Genomic DNA, 19,723 nt, shown 5'->3' with positions numbered 1-19,723 from the left:
ATCTCCCCGCTCTGCTATGTGCTAGCCGCACTTTAGCTCCTTGAAGGAGCGGAATCCCCGTGTTTTCGGGGATTCCGCTCCTGGACAGAGCGCTTGATGTCTCTGTCCATATCTGGGCAGTGACATCAGGGGAAACTCCTGAAGCGGAATCCCCGAACACATGGGGATTCCCCTTCAGGAGCTGCCGCTGATGTCACTGTCCGGATCTGCCCGGCCCGGCACGGATGCATAACTTTATGCAAACCGGCCGGGCAAAATGGCCGATTTTACCGGCCGACACTCGGGCTCGGGAACGACCCGGTCGTGTGAATCCCGCCTAAGGCCACGTTCACACATATTGGATTTGATGCGGATTTTGATGATAATCTGCGGCAGGTAATTTATGTTTGTGTGATACTGTCTGCTGAGCACTGTATCTAATCCTCCTACACTGTGCAGTCGCTCAGAAAATGGCGGCACACAGTGTAGGAGGTTTGAAGATTATACCCCCTCCTCCTGGCACTAACCAGAATAAGGGAGGGGGGATTCTGTGAGGACACTAGAGAGAGTGTGTCTACCCCAAATTTGCAGCATAAATCAATGAGGTTGCTTTACCACATTGACCAAGCAGCAATTTTGGGAACTGCTCCCTCTAGTGACCAGCACATGGAAATGTTATAAATTAGAAACTAATTTATAATATTTCCTGACTTGTGAAAAAATTTAAAAAATTCAAACATTGTGTAATCACTTATATACTAATTGTTTAACTGAAAAAAAAAAATTCTAGTGACACATTCCCTTTAAGGCCCCTTCACATCATATTGTTGCCCTAAGTTTATCGTGTAGGTCAGGAAATCTCCGAACGTACAGTATAAACAACGTAGACGATAATTCACAGGGCTCCATTATGTCCTTTTAGCCTCCGTCGGGCTGGTGGACGTCGGTTTACCTTCTTTTGAAGGATGGAATAGCGTAGTAAGTAGACTCTGCTATTCCATCCTGAGAGATTCCACAAAAAAAACATATACTGCTCCTGTCATTAGTATGTGGACAGTGATGTCATGAGCTTCCCAATGCCGGAGTCCCCAGGCAGAGCATCACAAGTGCTCTACCCGTGGACTTTGTCCCTGGGAAAGCACTGTCCATATGTGTAAAGTGACGTCAGGGGATTCTCCAGGGTCGGAATCCCTGGCCAGAGCGTTGCCGACTCTCTGGCCGTGGACTCAGGCTTTGCAAAGCTTCTGACATCACTTTACGTACATGGACATCAGGAACAGCGCCAGAGTCCCTGGGCAGAGCGCTAGTAGAAGCTCTGCCCAGGGACCCCAGTCCTGGGAAAGCTCCTGACATCACTGTCCATTTATGGGCAGTGACTTCAGGAGTTTCCCCTGGGCCATTCCCCGGGCGACGTATCCCACTTTATGCCATCAGAGGGATACGTTTTGGCTAAATAGATAAAAATCCAGGGCATCCAGCGGTCCCTGACTGCTCCATGGTTTCATGCACTGTAATTGACATCAGCACCAAAACCAGTTAATGCGTATAACGTACAAACGTGAGCGCCACACTTTCCATTGCCCAACCCCGGAAATGGAGGGGGTGGCCCAGACAACTTAACTGTATGGGGCCCAGAAATTCCTCATAGTGGCCCTGCCTGGAATAGTTTCTTGATTGGCCACCAGGCCTCAGCGGCGGGAAAATTTGTATTTACAAATCGACTGTTTCGGCGGGTCCGGTGCCAGTAGCAGCTTTTCGCGAGGACCTGCGGCCCCCCCTTCCCCCCCTGTTTAAATATACTTATACTTTTGTCACAATATTTTATTAGTGCAGTTTTTGTCTCCCAGTTGCTGGCTAGACGGGTTTATTAAATCTGATTTATTATTATATGTGATATATTTTATTGGTTTTAAATATTTGTGGTTATTTTTTATATTTTTGATCATTTATTATTATTATTTTTAACCCTTAATAAAGCATCGCGGCCTTTTTACTTTACTTTTTACTTTCTGTCTTGCGTTGTTTTTAGTTTATTATTATCGGTGTTATATTTTTGAATTGTGTATTGTGCCATCGTGAATACGCCGGACTCCTCTGAAACGGCGGACTCCGTACACTTCATTTACATGCAGCGTGGGAAAGCTTTGCAATCAATTACTGGCGGTATCGGCAATCCTTCCGAATACTATTAATGGGGTACACCGATCTTTACTACACTGTACGTGGCACACAGCCCATATTAGGTGCGAAAACGGACGTGGCAGGTTCCCGTTAAAGGGCTTGAAAGAAGTTAGATACAGTCCTAGAAGGCATCAGGGAGTCAGACAAAGGTTTTTGGGGCAATCGGGGCACTTGCTGATTAAAATCGAAAGCTGAAATGAATTTTGGGAAATTCGCCCATCCCTAACTGCAATACCATACACAACCTGTGGACTGGTATGGCAATATTTTTTTTAAAACGCAGCCATTGTTTTTCTAATTCTGTACAAACCCTTTAACATTAACCTGTTCATCACCCTAGACCACCAGAGATTCTAGGTCTAGTTCGCTGTAACCCCAGGCCACCAGGATTATGACCCCTTTATCCACCATGTAAAAATTGTAGGGGATGAAACTTTGCCATCAGTATCATGGGCACCAATGCACTTGGGAAAAAAAAATCCTACGTTTGTCCCCGATTGGTGGAAATTAGTACCGATGCCACCTACAAACTGTGCCCCATTTCTCTCCCCAATTTAATCCAGTCTGTATGGACCCCCCTCTATGACGTCTATATGCCCTATTAGGACTCGGGTGGAGTCGGCCCATCCTATTACATGGTCGTGGCGCTATATAATAATATTTCCCCTACAGGGTGACTGTATGGCCGGTTGCAGGTTCCCAGCTGATGGTCGGGGGTTTCGGTCGCTGGGCCAGCTCCAGGCTTGGCGTTTGTCACCTCTAACTTGTGACCTTTACCCGACCGCTGAGGACGGGGGCTATTTGCAGCGTTACTTATACAGGACATATGTTTTACTGAGAGGGCTCGTTTAACACCTATGGATTAGACTTATGGATTGATCTATCTTCAGTCATTATGGATTACTGACGGGTTTCCATGACGATGTCGGCTCCATCACTAAAAATAGGGACTATTTACTAAGGTGTCTAAGACGATTCAGCGGATTTCAGGTGCAATGCGAGAGCGATGGGGCCATAAGGTGCGCTTATCTGTGAGGGGCTTGTAGAGCATCTGTTTAGGGTCAGATACGAGGGAGCTGGTAAAGACTGTAAAATGAGTGCCGGCCGGGGGTGTAACGTGTAGCACCGGGACACCAATGCAAAATCTGTCAAAGGGCCCCTCCGACCATGTGCCATTTACAATACTAGTGTCTTCTTATGTGACAGGGGGGCCCTTTGTGGGTTTTTTTAGCCTCCAGGGCACTCCCTATAGCTACACTCCTGGTGCCGGCATTGAAGGAAAAAATTTGTCTGTCTAGTGCCACCTATAGGTGACTATCCCGTGAGTCAATGTCCGATCCCTTAAACCTGACTCAGGTACCAACCAATCCAGGGGCCCCCATCTGCAGACAGCACTGTTTGGCCGGGTTTATATTTCGTTGCGGTAGATCCGCAGCATAATATCTCAGGAACAGAGCGGATGAGATTTAAACAAATCTCATCCAGGCGCGGCGTAAATGATGAACGGAAAATACGTTCAAAAATTGACCTGCGGTGCGTTTTTTTTAATCAGCAGCGTGTCAATTGTATTTTCGTAATCGCCGCTTATCTGTTGCAGGTTCTCCCCATTGAATTCAATGGGGAGATAAAATCCGCAAGAAATAGCAGAAGTTGCGATATTTGCGGCGGAAAAGCTGCGGAATTTTTGTCGCGGTTTTTGGGCCGGAATTCCCTGCGGCCGCCAGGGCGGATACGCTGTGCACGTTTGTGATGACTGTGTCCTCCTAGAGGTGAATAAGGGAATAATACGACATGTCACGACAAAAACCTCTATGCGCCTCCATATAAAATCACACCCAGAGCTGCTTTTAAAAAGTCTGATTGCCCTTCCTGCTGCAGACGTGTGATCTAGCAACTGAGCTCTGACTATGCAGCCATCTTCTCAGCTCCCACAATGCACTGCTCTCTTGTAAGAGGAAACAAGCAGTGCAGCTTTGGATGTAACTGGAGTACATAACATTTTATATAGATTTTACTGTGAAGTGCTGTTCAAAAGTGGATTTCTCCTTTAAGACGTGTTGAGGCTGCTCACATCTCCATCCATATTCCTTATGTAATGAAAGATTCATGAACAAAAATGTGTCTGTATGCACCGGCCACTAGGGGGAGCTCACTGAATACAGATGTATACAGCTCATATTAGCCCACATTTACAATGCAGTGTATGTCGGTGCTTGACGTAAACCGTGGCAAAAAAAGGTTGCGACCTTTCTTATTGCTCGCCATATTTTGAAAGTGTCGAAAAATGTTTACACGGTCTCCAAGGAGACGCTATTTAGCCTGTTTATTAAGAAAAATAGGTCAAAATGGCACCAATTTTGCTCAGATTTGATTTCCTGAGTGTCGGAGAGTTCAATAGTTAAGATCTGTGCGCCGTTAAATAAATTTAATTACTCCAATTATCTCCTTTGCCGTAACTTATGGCAGTCTTAGTAAACATGGGCCGTTGAGTTCAGTACTAGTCGTATAAATCCATGTGCAGTTTGCTCCCCCTAGTGGCACCTGCAGGAAGTTAGAATTTGGTGTGAAGGAAAGCAGAAGATTTGGAGCTTTGTATCAGAAAAACAGAGCTCCGACCCCTATAAGAAGATATGATAAAATTAATCAGAAATTTTTGGGGATTTTTGGGGGATTAATTAATTAAAGGGCCCTAAGATTTCTACTCACGCCGAACCACCCTTCACCGGTGCCATTCATTGTCTCAGGCTTATAATGCGACCTGTGCCAGTGTCCCTGATTATTGATTTCTGCCAGATGTTGCGGCGGATGATACGCGGGGGATTTCAGCTCTGGTGTTTGCACGTGTCCTGAGAACACATGAGAGGAGCATCTCTAAATCATCATTCGTTCAAGTCCCGTCTTGTGACCAGAGTGACGCTCAAACAAGTATCTGTACCGAGCCGCCATTTATACGCCGAATCATTAATTACCATACAGTATATATCCAGCGAAATCCTATGTAACCCATTGTCCATAGAGAACTGTTGTATAATCTGTCATACTGCCCCCTGGTGGAAGAGCTGAGTAATTGCTGAACTGACCAAAACCATCATTTCCATTAATAGCAATGATTTCATAATTAATTCCAATGAATGGAGGTTTGTTCCATCACTCGCGATATTTATCAGTCATGCTTGAAAGATTTCCTCAGTCTCCGGTAATTTAACCCTAAAATCAAAAAATCCCCATTACTTGAGCCGTCTCAAGTTTTTCCAACTTCCTATTTATTGTTGCAAAGTTTTATCTGCCTCTTGGAAAGTTGGGTGAGAACCAACATGGCTGTCATTCCCAGTTGCCAAAGGGCTTGTCATCCAGCTTTCCTGAATGGAAAATGTTCGTAGTAAAGTCTCAAAGTCAGATTTACTTTTCAATAGTCTGGAAAAGCTGGGTGACAATCCCATGGGGGATTTAATGTGACCATATTGTCACCCAGCTTCCCTAGACGTCTTATTAGCAGATCCGACAAGTTATCGAGTACAATATCCCTGACTCACATATTGCTGCAACCCGACGCAGGTTGGGTGACAACCTCAATGTGAACTGGGAATGGCAGCCATATTGGTGGTCACCCAGCTTTCCCAGAAGCCTAAAAAAAAACTGCTAAATGGAATTCATTCAGGCAAAGTTCAGAATAACAAACCTTCGGCTGTGTGACTAGGTCAGGACAGATTTTTAGCCTATGAATGTAAACAGGAATGTTTCCATTCACTGACAGCAAGTAGAGATCTTGTAAATAATGAGGAATTGAGACACAAAGTCTATCAGAAAACAAGAGCAGTAACGGCGACACATAATAAAGATGCCGGATGTTGTGTCTGCTGACTATGGTGTTTTCCTTTAATAACCACATAGTGCACCGTCATGAGATTATATAATATCCAGACTAAGCGCCGATCCCTCAGATAGTTATAGCAGGAATAAAATGATCACATTCTGCCCCCTAGCTGCTGGAAATACAAATTGTCACACACAGTGGAGTCCCATTATTATGACCACCTCGTACCTTCGACGTCGGCAGCGCGTACCCCATGTAGGCAGTGACGTGCCGTGGCTTGGTGGGTATATAAGGGGTGCGGTCGGCTGTCTGATCACTTATCACTCGTTGTTGCCATGCGTACAAGGGGTGATTTATCAGAGTTGCTATAAGGGATGATTATCGGCTTTCGGACCAGGGTGGTGGTATTTCCCACACAGCGCAGTTTGTGAACTGTTCGCGTGCTGCTGTGGTGACCCTGTATCGTGAGTGGACAAATGGCGCCATTGGGAATAACCGACGTGGAAACTGCGGAGCACCACGCGCCATTGATGTGAGAGGTGAACGTCGGCTATGAAGGTGCGCGAGGGCCGAACGACACGCTACAGTGGAGCAGCTCACCGTGAATATCAACCAGGGGGCAACCAGACGTGTGTCTAATACAACAGAGTACCCGACTGCGTATGGGGCTCCGGAGCCGACGGATGGTCACCGCTCCTGTGTAACAAAGGTGCAGCGGAACAAACAGGCTTCAATTTGCCCGGCAGTATCGGAATTGGACCACCGATGATTGGCAAAGGGTTGTCTCCTCCGATGAGTCACGTTTTCTGCTTCATGGAACGGATGGACGTTGGCGCATCAGGCGAGAAACATCAGAGAACAAACACCCTGCGACCATTGATGGAGGAACACGAGCCGGTGGCAGCAGCGTTATGGTCGGGGAATTTTTTCCTGGCATTCTCTGGGCCACTCATCATGTGGACGGCACGGAACAGATTTGGGTATGAATCCATCGCTGCAGATCACGTCCCCCCCTACATGCTGATTGTCTCCCCTGGGGCAGATGGAATCTTCCAGCAAGACAACGCGACATGTCACACAGCTAGAAATGTCCGACAGGAAGAGCCCGACCAAGACCTCCAAGTACTTCCCTGACCCCCGAACTCTCCAGACCTGAACCCAATTGAGCATCTGTGGGACCTCGATCGTCCTGATCGCTCTATGGACCCTCCCCCACGCACTCTCCAATAAATGTGCGATGCTCTGCAGTCAGCACGGCGCCAGATACTGGAGACCGAGCAGCACCTTATTGAGTCACCCCCAGCCCGTCTAGCGCTGTCCGTGCTGCACATGGCGGTCTGGCCCCATTCACGCGACCATAGATTTCGTCTGTAATTGCGGACCATTATTACAGTCTACAATTACGGATCCATTCATTTCTATTGACCACGGACACCTTCCCGTATATTTGCAGGAAGGTGTCCGGGCCGTAGAAAGGCTCCACAAAAAATAGGACATGTGCGTTTTTTTGCTTTTTATGGACCATACTTTATATGGGAGCACGGGCCGAAAATGCGGGTGTCTGCGGCCGCCAGCCATGCCTGTAATCACGAACCGTGTGCATGAGGCCTCCACTGGATATTAGCTGGTGCTCATAATAATAGGACTCCACTGTGTATTACTGCGAGGATTCTAGAGACATCTAGTGGTCAAAAGTGATATTACACAAACTGCAATCTTAGGCCTCATGCACACGACCGCAGCCATGTGCACGGCCGTGATTTCCGGGTCGGCCAGCCACGGAGTGTCAGCCGCGAGCCGCCCGCAAATTACGGGCCATACACATTTTTTTGTAGCGCCCCTATTTGTTTTATGTGAGGATTACGCACGGTTTTTGCTATGATATTTTTTGATTGGACGACCATGGATTACTATTGGCCTGTGCTTTTATTTGTGTAGTGTCGATTTTCGGCCAAATTTAGCTCTTTGTATATTTACAGTAACGTACATTTTCTATGTTCTATTAGGGTATGTTCACACAAGGGCGTCCGTTACGGCTGAAATTACGGGGATGTTTCAGCCTGAAAACATCCCCGTAATTTCAGCCGTACCGGCATGTGCAGGCGCTTGAACGCCGCGTCAATTACGGGCGTAATTAGCGCTGCTATTCATTGGAGTCAATGAATAACGGCTCTAATTACGGGCAAAGAAGTGACAGGTCACTTCTTTGACGCTGGCGTCTATTTACGCGCCGTCATTTGACAGCGGCGCGTAAATATACGCCTCGTGTGAACAGACAAACGTCTGCCCATTGCTTTCAATGGGCAGATGTTTGTCAGCGCTATTGAGGCGCTATTTTCGGGCGTAATTCGGGGCAAAAACGCCCGATTTACGTCCGTAAATAGGCCGTGTGAACATACCCTAATACCTCGTGTACGGGCGACGTCTCCTTAGTTGTAGGATTATGTTTTGTGCTTATTTTAATATTCTGCCGGGTTCAGGAGACACATTTTGAAGAGTAACTAAACCTTCACCAAACTTCTGACGTGTCATAGTGACATGTCAGACGTTTTCATTGGTGGGGGTCCGAGCACGGAGACCCCCACCAATCGCTAGAACGAAGCAGCTGAAGCTTTTTTCGGAAATAAATGTATCGGTGTATGGACTCAATAGGAATTCTATGACCCCGTGCTCCGATACATCGGCTTTCCGGAAAAAGATGAACAGAGACGAAGCGCCTGAGCGCTCACACGGGCACTTCTGCCACTTCATTTTAGCGATTGGTGGGGGTCTCAGTGCTCGGACCCCCACCAATGAAAACTTGTGACTTGTTACTATGACATGTCAGAAGTTTGTTGAATGTTTAGTTACCCTTTAAGATAAAGTCGTTTTTTTTTTTGGGATGGACCAGTAGTGAGAACCAAACATCACCAGATTCTGGTTGTTGAGGCCCCGGCAGTAAAAAACAAATGAGAAGTCATTCACTAGAGGGCACGCTACATATTATAGATCAGACCACCAGAGGGCACGCTACATATTATAGATCAGACCACTAGAGGGCATGCTACATATTATAGATCAGACCACCAGAGGGCACGCTACATATTATAGATCAGACCACTAGAGGGCACGCTACATATTATAATTCAGACCACTAGAGGGCACACTACATATTATAGATCAGACCACCAGAGGGCACGCTACATATTACAGATCAGACCACTAGAGGGCACGCTACATATTATAGATCAGACCACTAGAGGGCACACTACATATTATAATTCAGACCACTAGAGGGCATGCTACATATTATAGATCAGACCACTAGAGGGCATGCTACATATTATAGATCAGACCACCAGAGGGCACGCTACATATTATAGATCAGACCACTAGAGGGCACGCTACATATTATAAACAGACCACTAGAGGGCATGCTACATATTATAGATCAGACCACTAGAAGGCACGCTACATATTATAGATCAGACCAATAGAGGGCACACTACATATTATAGATCAGACCACTAGAGGGCACGCTACATATTATAGAGCAGACCACTATAGGGCACACTACATATTATAGATCAGACCACTAGAGGGCACGCTACATATTATAAACAGACCACTAGAGGGCACGCTACATATTATAGATCAGACCACTAGAGGGCACACTACATATTATAGATCAGACCACTAGAGGGCACGCTAGATATTATAGATCAGACCACTAGAGGGCACGCTACATATTATAGATCAGACCACTAGAGGGCACACTACATATTATAAACAGACCACTAGAGGGCAGACTACATATGATAAATCAGACCACTAGAGGGCACACTACATATTATAAATCAGACCACTAGATGGCACACTACATATTATAAATCAGACCACTATAGGGCACGCTACATATTATTAACAGACCACTATAGGGCACACTACATATTATAGATCAGACCACTAGAGGGCACACTACATATTATAGATCAGACCACTATAGGGCACACTACATATTATAGATCAGACCACTAGAGGGCACGCTACATATTATAGATCAGACCACTATAGGGCACACTACATATTATAGATCAGACCACTAGAGGGCACACTACATATTATAGATCAGACCACAATAGGGCACACTACATATTATAAACAGACCACTAGAGGGCACGCTCCATATTATAGATCAGACTACTATAGGGCACACTACATATTATAAACAGATCACTAGAGGGCACGCTACATATTATAGATCAGACCACTAGAAGGCACACTACATATTATAGATCAGACCACTATAGGGCACACTACATATTATAGATCAGACCACTATAGGGCACACTACATATTATAGATCAGACCACTATAGGGAATAACAACATATTATAGATCAGACCACTATAGGGCACACTACATATTATAGATCAGACCACTAGAGGACACGCTACATATTATAAACAGACCACTATAGGGCACACTACATATTATAGATCAGACCACTAGAGGGCACACTACATATTATAGATCAGACCACTATAGGGCACACTACATATTATAAACAGACCACTAGAGGGCACGCTCCATATTATAGATCAGACTACTATAGGGCACACTACATATTATAAACAGACCACTAGAGGGCACGCTACATATTATAGATCAGACTACTATAGGGAACACTACATATTATAAACAGACCACTAGAGGGCACGCTACATATTATAGATCAGACCACTATAGGGCACACTACATATTATAGAACAGACCACTAGAGGGCACACTACATATTATAAACAGACCACTAGAGGGCACACTACATATTATAGATCAGACCACTAGAGGGCACACTACATATTATAAATCAGACCACTAGAGGGCACACTACATATTATAAATCAGACCATTAGAGGGCACACAACATATTATAAATCAGACCACTAGAGGGCATGCTACATATTATAAATCAGACCACTAGAGGGCACGCTACATATTATAAACAGACCACTAGAGGGCGCACTACATATTATAAATCAGACCACTAGAGGGCACACTACATATTATAAATCAGACCACTAGAGGGCACGCTACATATTATAGATCAGACCACTAGAGGGCACACTACATATTATAGATCAGACCACTATAGGGCACACTACATATTATAGATCAGACCACTATAGGGCACACTACATATAATAGATCAGACCACTATAGGGCACACTACATATTATAGATCAGACCACTATAGGGCACACTACATATTATAGATCAGACCACTAGAGGGCACGCTACATATTATAAACAGACCACTATAGGGCACACTACATATTATTGATCAGACCACTAGAGGGCACACTACATATTATAGATCAGACCACTATAGGGCACACTACATATTATAGATCAGACCACTAGAGGACACGCTGCATATTATAAACAGACCACTATAGGGCACACTACATATTATAGATCAGACCACTAGAGGGCACACTACATATTATAGATCAGACCACTAGAGGGCACACTACATATTATAAACAGACCACTATAGGGCACACTACATATTATAGATCAGACCACTAGAGGGCACACTACATATTATAAACAGACCACTAGAGGGCACGCTCCATATTATAGATCAGACTACTATAGGGCACACTACATATTATAAACAGACCACTAGAGGGCACGCTACATATTATAGATCAGACTACTATAGGGAACACTACATATTATAAACAGACCACTAGAGGACACGCTACATATTATAGATCAGACCACTAGAGGGCACACTACATATTATAGAACAGACCACTAGAGGGCACACTACATATTATAAACAGACCACTAGAGGGCACACTACATATTATAGATCAGACCACTAGAGGGCACACTACATATTATAGAACAAACTACTATAGGGCACACTACATATTATAGATCAGACCACTAGAGGGCACACTACATATTATAAATCAGACCACTAGAGGGCACACTACATATTATAGATCAGACCACTAGAGGGCACACTACATATTATAAATCAGACCACTAGAGGGCACACTACATATTATAAATCAGACCATTAGAGGGCACACCACATATTATAAATCAGACCACTAGAGGGCATGCTACATATTATAAATCAGACCACTAGAGGGCACACTACATATTATAAATCAGACCACTAAAGGGCACACTACATATTATAAATCAGACCACTAGATGGCACACTACATATTATAAATCAGACCATTAGAGGGCACACTACATATTATAAATCAGACCACTAAAGGGCACACTACATATTATAAATCAGACCACTAGAGGGCATGCTACATATTATAAATCAGACCACTAGAGGGCACACTACAGATTATTAACAGACCACTAGAGGGCGCACTACATACAGTATTATAAATGAGATCCCTAGAGGGCACACTACATATTATAGATCAGACCACTAGAGGGCACACTACATATTATAAATCAGACCACTAGAGGGCACCCTACAGATTATTAACAGACCACTAGAGGGCGCACTACATACAGTATTATAAATGAGATCCCTAGAGGGTCACCGCACCCATCCAAGATAATTACATGATCTATTCCTCTATATTTATATTTTATAGTAATGTTGCTGATCACTCACCTTTATAGGGAAATAGTCCCTGAGGTATCTCCAGACCACGCTGCTCTGCAGCCATTGACTCTTTCTGCCACCCTGGCTGGGGGTATCCCAGTCTATAAACCACCAGATCCCGTATAGAACGCTGATAATCCAGAGCCGGGTGAAGAGAAGGACAAAGAACAAGATGATGCAGGTCTGTGCTGCAAGAAAAAGAACCACAATCACAGATCATTACTTCTCCTCTAATAGGGATCGATAGTCTTATTTAGCAGTTTATTATAGTCCAGCAGTTTATATTAGTCCAGCATCTTATAATAGTCTAGCAGCTTATAATAGTGCAGCAGTTTATAATAGTCCAGCAGGTTATACTAGTCCAGCAGTTTATAATAGTGCAGCAGCTTATAATAGTCCAGCAGTTTATAATAGTCCAGCAGTTTATAATAGTCCAGCATCTTATAATAGTCCAGCAGCTTATAATAGTCCAGCATCTTATAATAGTCCAGCAGTTTATAATAGTCCAGCATCTTATAATAGTCCAGCAGCTTATAATAGTCCAGCAGTTTATAATAGTGCAGCAGTTTATAATAGTCCAGCAGGTTATAATAGTCCAGCAGGTTATACTAGTCCAGCAGTTTATAATAGTCCAGCAGTTTATAATAGTCCAGCAGGTTATACTAGTCCAGCAGTTTATAATAGTCCAGCAGTTTATAATAGTCCAGCAGCTTATAATAGTCCAGCAGCTTATAATAGTCCAGCAGTTTATAATAGTCCAGCAGCTTATAATAGTCCAGCAGCTTATAATAGTCTAGCAGCTTATAATAGTGCAGCAGTTTATAATAGTCCAGCAGCTTATAATAGTCCAGCAGTTTATAATAGTGCAGCAGTTTATAATAGTCCAGCAGGTTATACTAGTCCAGCAGTTTATAATAGTCCAGCAGTTTATAATAGTCCAGCAGGTTATACTAGTCCAGCAGGTTATACTAGTCCAGCAGTTTATAATAGTCCAGCAGCTTATAATAGTCCAGCATCTTATAATAGTGCAGCAGTTTATAATAGTCCAGCAGTTTATAATAGTCCAGCAGCTTATAATAGTCTAGCAGCTTATAATAGTGCAGCAGTTTATAATAGTCCAGCAGCTTATAATAGTCCAGCAGCTTATAATAGTCCAGCAGTTTATAATAGTCCAGCAGTTTATAATAGTGCAGCAGCTTATAATAGTGCAGCAGTTTATAATAGTGCAGCAGTTTATAATAGTCCAGCAGTTTATAATAGTGCAGCAGTTTATAATAGTGCAGCAGCTTATAATATTGCAGCATCTTATAATAGTCCAGCAGCTTATAATAGTCCAGCAGTTTATAATAGTCCAGCAGTTTATAATAGTGCAGCAGCTTATAATAGTCCAGCAGTTTATAATAGTCCAGCAGCTTATAATAGTCCAGCAGTTTATAATAGTGCAGTAGTTTATAATAGTCCAGCAGCTTATAATAGTCCAGCAGTTTATAATAGTGCAGTAGTTTATAATAGTCCAGCAGCTTATAATAGTGCAGCAGTTTATAATAGTGCAGCAGCTTATAATATTGCAGCATCTTATAATAGTCCAGCAGCTTATAATAGTCCAGCAGTTTATAATGGTCCAGCAGTTTATAATAGTGCAGCAGCTTATAATAGTCCAGCAGCTTATAATAGTCCAGCAGTTTATAATAGTCCAGCAGCTTATAATAGTCCAGCAGTTTATAATAGTGCAGTAGTTTATAATAGTCCAGCAGTTTATAACAGTCCAGCAGTTTATAATAGTCCAGCAGTTTATAATAGTGCAGCAGCTTATAATAGTCCAGCAGCTTATAACAGTCCAGCAGTTTATAATAGTCCAGCAGTTTATAATAGTCCAGAAGCTTATAATAGTCCAGCAGCTTATAACAGTCCAGCAGTTTATAATAGTCCAGCAGTTTATAATAGTCCAGCAGCTTATAATAGTCCAGCAGTTTATTATAGTCCAGCAGCTTATAATAGTGCAGCAGTTTATAATAGTCCGGCAGCTTATAATAGTCCGGCAGCTTATAATAGTGCGGCAGTTTATAATAGTCCAGCAGTTTATAATAGTCCAGCAGCTTATAATAGTCCAGCAGTTTATAATAGTGCAGCAGCTTATAATAGTCCAGCAGCTTATAATAGTCCAGCATCTTATAATAGTCCAGCAGCTTATAATAGTGCAGCAGTTTATAATAGTCCAGCAGCTTATAATAGTCCGGCAGCTTATAATAGTCCGGCAGCTTATAATAGTGCGGCAGTTTATAATAGTCCAGCAGTTTATAATAGTCCAGCAGCTTATAATAGTGCAGCAGCTTATAATAGTCCAGCAGCTTATAATAGTCCAGCAGCTTATAATAGTCCAGCATCTTATAATAGTCCGGCAGCTTATAATAGTGCAGCAGTTTATAATAGTCCAGCAGTTTATAATAGTCCAGCAGTTTATAATAGTCCTGCAGTTTATAATAGTCCAGCAGCTTATAATAGTCCAGCAGCTTATAATAGTGCAGCAGTTTATAATAGTCCAGCAGCTTATAATAGTCCAGCAGTTTATAATAGTCCAGCAGCTTATAATAGTCCAGCAGTTTATAATAGTCCAGCAGCTTATAATAGTGCAGCAGTTTATAATAGTCCAGCAGCTTATAATAGTCCAGCAGTTTATAATAGTCCAGCAGCTTATAATAGTCCAGCAGTTTATAATAGTCCAGCAGCTTATAATAGTGCAGCAGTTTATAATAGTCCAGCAGCTTATAATAGTGCAGCAGTTTATAATAGTCCAGCAGCTTATAATAGTGCAGCAGCTTATAATAGTGCAGCAGTTTATAATAGTCCAGCAGTTTATAATAGTCCAGCATCTTATAATAGTCCAGCAGCTTATAATAGTCCAGCAGTTTATAATAGTGCAGCAGCTTATAATAGTCCAGCAGTTTATAATAGTCCTGCAGTTTATAATAGTCCAGCAGCTTATAATAGTCCAGCAGTTTATAATAGTCCAGCAGTTTATAATAGTCCAGCAGCTTATAATAGTGCAGCAGTTTATAATAGTCCAGCAGCTTATAATAGTCCAGCAGTTTATAATAGTCCAGCAGCTTATAATAGTGCAGCAGTTTATAATAGTCCAGCAGCTTATAATAGTCCAGCAGTTTATAATAGTCCAGCAGCTTATAATAGTCCAGCAGTTTATAATAGTCCAGCAGCTTATAATAGTGCAGCAGTTTATAATAGTCCAGCAGCTTATAATAGTGCAGCAGTTTATAATAGTCCAGCAGCTTATAATAGTGCAGCAGCTTATAATAGTGCAGCAGTTTATAATAGTCCAGCAGCTTATAATAGTCCAGCAGTTTATAATAGTCCAGCATCTTATAATAGTCCAGCAGCTTATAATAGTCCAGCAGTTTATAATAGTCCAGCATCTTATAATAGTCCAGCTTCTTATAATAGTCCAGCAGTTTATAATAGTCCAGCAGCTTATAATAGTCCAGCAGCTTATAATAGTGCAGCAGCTTATAATAGTGCAGCAGTTTATAATAGTCCAGCAGCTTATAATAGTGCAGCAGCTTATAATAGTGCAGCAGTTTATAATAGTCCAGCAGCTTATAATAGTCCAGCAGTTTATAATAGTCCAGCAGTTTATAATAGTGCAGCAGCTTATAATAGTGCAGCAGCTTATAATAGTGCAGCAGCTTATAATAGTTCAGCAGTTTATAATAGTCCTGCAGTTTATAATAGTCCGGCAGTTTATAATAGTCCGGCAGCTTATAATAGTGCAGCATCTTATAATAGTCCTGCAGTTTATAATAGTCCGGCAGTTTATAATAGTCCGGCAGCTTATAATAGTCCAGCATCTTATAATAGTCCAGCAGCTTATAATAGTCCAGCATCTTATAATAGTCCAGCAGCTTATAATAGTCCAGCATCTTATAATAGTCCAGCAGGTTATAATACTCCAGCAGTTTATAATAGTCCGGCAGTTTATAATAGTCCGGCAGCTTATAATAGTCCAGCATCTTATAATAGTCCAGCAGCTTATAATAGTCCAGCATCTTATAATAGTCCAGCAGCTTATAATAGTCCAGCAGCTTATAATAGTCCAGCAGCTTATAATAGTCCAGCAGCTTATAATAGTCCAGCATCTTATAATAGTGCAGCAGCTTATAATAGTCCCGCAGTTTATAATAGTCCAGCAGCTTATAATAGTCCAGCAGTTTATAATAGTCCAGCAGTTTATAATAGTCCAGCAGCTTATAATAGTCCAGCAGTTTATAATAGTCCAGCAGCTTATAATAGTCCAGCAGTTTATAATAGTCCAGCAGTTTATAATACTCCAGCAGCTTATAATAGTCCAGCAGCTTATAATAGTCCAGCAGCTTATAATAGTGCAGCAGCTTATAATAGTCCAGCAGCTTATAATAGTCCAGCAGCTTATAATAGTCCAGCAGTTTATAATAGTACAGCAGCTTATAATAGTCCAGCAGCTTATAATAGTCCAGCAGTTTATAATAGTCCAGCAGCTTATAATAGTCCAGCAGTTTATAATAGTCCAGCAGTTTATAATAGTGCAGCAGCTTATAATAGTCCAGCAGCTTATAATAGTCCAGCAGTTTATAATAGTACAGCAGCTTATAATAGTCCAGCAGCTTATAATAGTCCAGCAGTTTATAATAGTCCAGCAGCTTATAATACTCCAGCATCTTATAATAGTGCAGCAGCTTATAATAGTCCCGCAGTTTATAATAGTCCAGCAGCTTATAATAGTCCAGCAGTTTATAATAGTCCAGCAGCTTATAATAGTCCAGCAGTTTATAATAGTCCAGCAGCTTATAATAGTCCAGCAGCTTATAATAGTCCAGCAGTTTATAATAGTCCAGCAGCTTATAATAGTCCAGCAGTTTATAATAGTCCAGCAGTTTATAATAGTCCAGCAGTTTATAATACTCCAGCAGCTTATAATAGTCCAGCAGCTTATAATAGTCCAGCAGCTTATAATAGTGCAGCAGCTTATAATAGTCCAGCAGCTTATAATAGTCCAGCAGCTTATAATAGTCCAGCAGTTTATAATAGTACAGCAGCTTATAATAGTCCAGCAGCTTATAATAGTCCAGCAGTTTATAATAGTCCAGCAGCTTATAATAGTCCAGCAGTTTATAATAGTGCAGTAGTTTATAATAGTACAGCAGCTTATAATAGTCCAGCAGTTTATAATAGTCCAGCAGCTTATAATAGTGCAGCAGTTTATAATAGTCCAGCAGTTTATAATAGTCCAGCAGTTTATAATAGTCCAGGAGTTTATAATAGTCCAACAGCTTATAATAGTCCAGCAGTTTATAATAGTCCAGCAGCTTATAATAGTCCAGCAGCTTATAATAGTGCAGCAGTTTATAATAGTGCAGCAGCTTATAATAGTCCAGCAGCTTATAATAGTCCAGCAGCTTATAATAGTGCAGCAGTTTATAATAGTCCAGCAGCTTATAATAGTCCAGCAGTTTATAATAGTCCAGCAGCTTATAATAGTCCAGCAGTTTATAATAGTCCAGCAGTTTATAATAGTGCAGCAGCTTATAATAGTCCAGCAGCTTATAATAGTCCAGCAGTTTATAATAGTACAGCAGCTTATAATAGTCCAGCAGCTTATAATAGTCCAGCAGTTTATAATAGTCCAGCAGCTTATAATACTCCAGCATCTTATAATAGTGCAGCAGCTTATAATAGTCCCGCAGTTTATAATAGTCCAGCAGCTTATAATAGTCCAGCAGCTTATAATAGTCCAGCAGCTTATAATAGTCCAGCAGTTTATAATAGTCCAGCAGCTTATAATAGTCCAGCAGTTTATAATAGTCCAGCAGTTTATAATAGTCCAGCAGTTTATAATAGTCCGGCAGCTTATAATAGTCCAGCAGTTTATAATAGTCCAGCAGCTTATAATAGTGCAGCAGCTCATAATAGTCCAGCAGTTTGTAATAGTCCAGCAGCTTATAATAGTCCAGCAGCTTATAATAGTCCAGCAGTTTATAATAGTCCAGCAGTTTATAATAGTGCAGAAGCTTATAATAGTCCAGCAGTTTATAATAGTGCAGCATCTTATAATAGTCCAGCAGCTTATAATAGTCCAGCAGTTTATAATAGTCCAGCAGTTTATAATAGTCCAGCAGTTTATAATAGTCCAGCAGCTTATAATAGTCCAGCAGCTTATAATAGTCCAGCAGCTTATAATGCACTGGGTATATGTGACATAAAGTAGTGATTATGGGGGCAGGAAGATTTTTGGGCTCCCTGTCACTCATCTAATTGAAGATCACCACAGTCATGGCCTCTCACCAGCCTGAAATGGCTGATAGCAGGGAACACAAGCAGCCTTACCATACGGATGCACCGGACTCGGGAGAGGACAGGGTTGACACCGCACTTGGTTAGTCCGCAATGGACACTTCTTACCCCTCGGTAGAAAAACCTGAACCTCTTCCCAAAAGGAAAACTGGTTATAATAAAAAGGAAGAATCGTCTGCTCTTGATGTGAAAGTTCAAAACTGCCCCAAACCAGGAAGGTGAAGGAGAATAAGTGAGTGGTTATTCCTTCCTCCTCCATCTGCGTCACCAGATCCGTTATATGGATTTATATGAGATTTTTATACCAAGTCTCATCTTTTTTCACGGTCAGATTATTGCGCCTGAGACTCTGGAAACGCCGCTCGTTCTCGGATCATCTTTGACAAACGCTTCACGTGGGAGGAACGAGGAGATTTGTGCTATAAGGTTTTCTATTCCTCGGCGTTTCTTTACGATATTCCTGTACGTCCGGTTCTGTCTCGTTAATATATATATATAGTCCCAATTGTGATTATGTCTGTACTCGGGGGAGAGGCCTGTATATAACAGGAAGGTGCAATATTGTGTTACCCGTCATCCCGGCCGCGGGGCGTATTTCATATTTATTTTGCGGGATAAAGTATTTCCTCTTCCTTCCCTTTGATATTTATTTATTGAATACTTTGAATACTAAAAATGACACGTTTCTATCCTGAAGTGCTTTTTTTTTTTTTCCGTTAAAAGTGGATAAAACCTTCCTCTAAGACAGACCCAAAATCACTGTAAATGCTACTGCA

The 19,723-nt window shown here is 42.1% G+C and overlaps 1 protein-coding gene across 2 annotated transcripts in view; it reads right to left on the bottom strand.

Annotated features, from left to right (window-relative positions):
* MOGAT2 (monoacylglycerol O-acyltransferase 2) overlaps positions 1-19,723 on the bottom strand; it is a 115,773-nt gene that overhangs the window by 76,624 nt on the left and 19,426 nt on the right. For both annotated transcript variants that reach the window (XM_075851337.1, XM_075851336.1), the window contains exon 2: positions 12,618-12,796. In XM_075851337.1, the coding sequence (XP_075707452.1) occupies positions 12,618-12,796 (179 nt within the window). The remainder of the gene's footprint in view (positions 1-12,617; positions 12,797-19,723) is intronic.

This window comes from Rhinoderma darwinii, chromosome 2, assembly GCF_050947455.1.
Source record: "Rhinoderma darwinii isolate aRhiDar2 chromosome 2, aRhiDar2.hap1, whole genome shotgun sequence".
Classification (NCBI taxonomy): domain Eukaryota; kingdom Metazoa; phylum Chordata; class Amphibia; order Anura; family Rhinodermatidae; genus Rhinoderma; species Rhinoderma darwinii.
The sequence above is the reverse complement of the archived record's forward strand: the minus strand, read 5'-3'. Positions and strand labels throughout refer to the sequence as shown.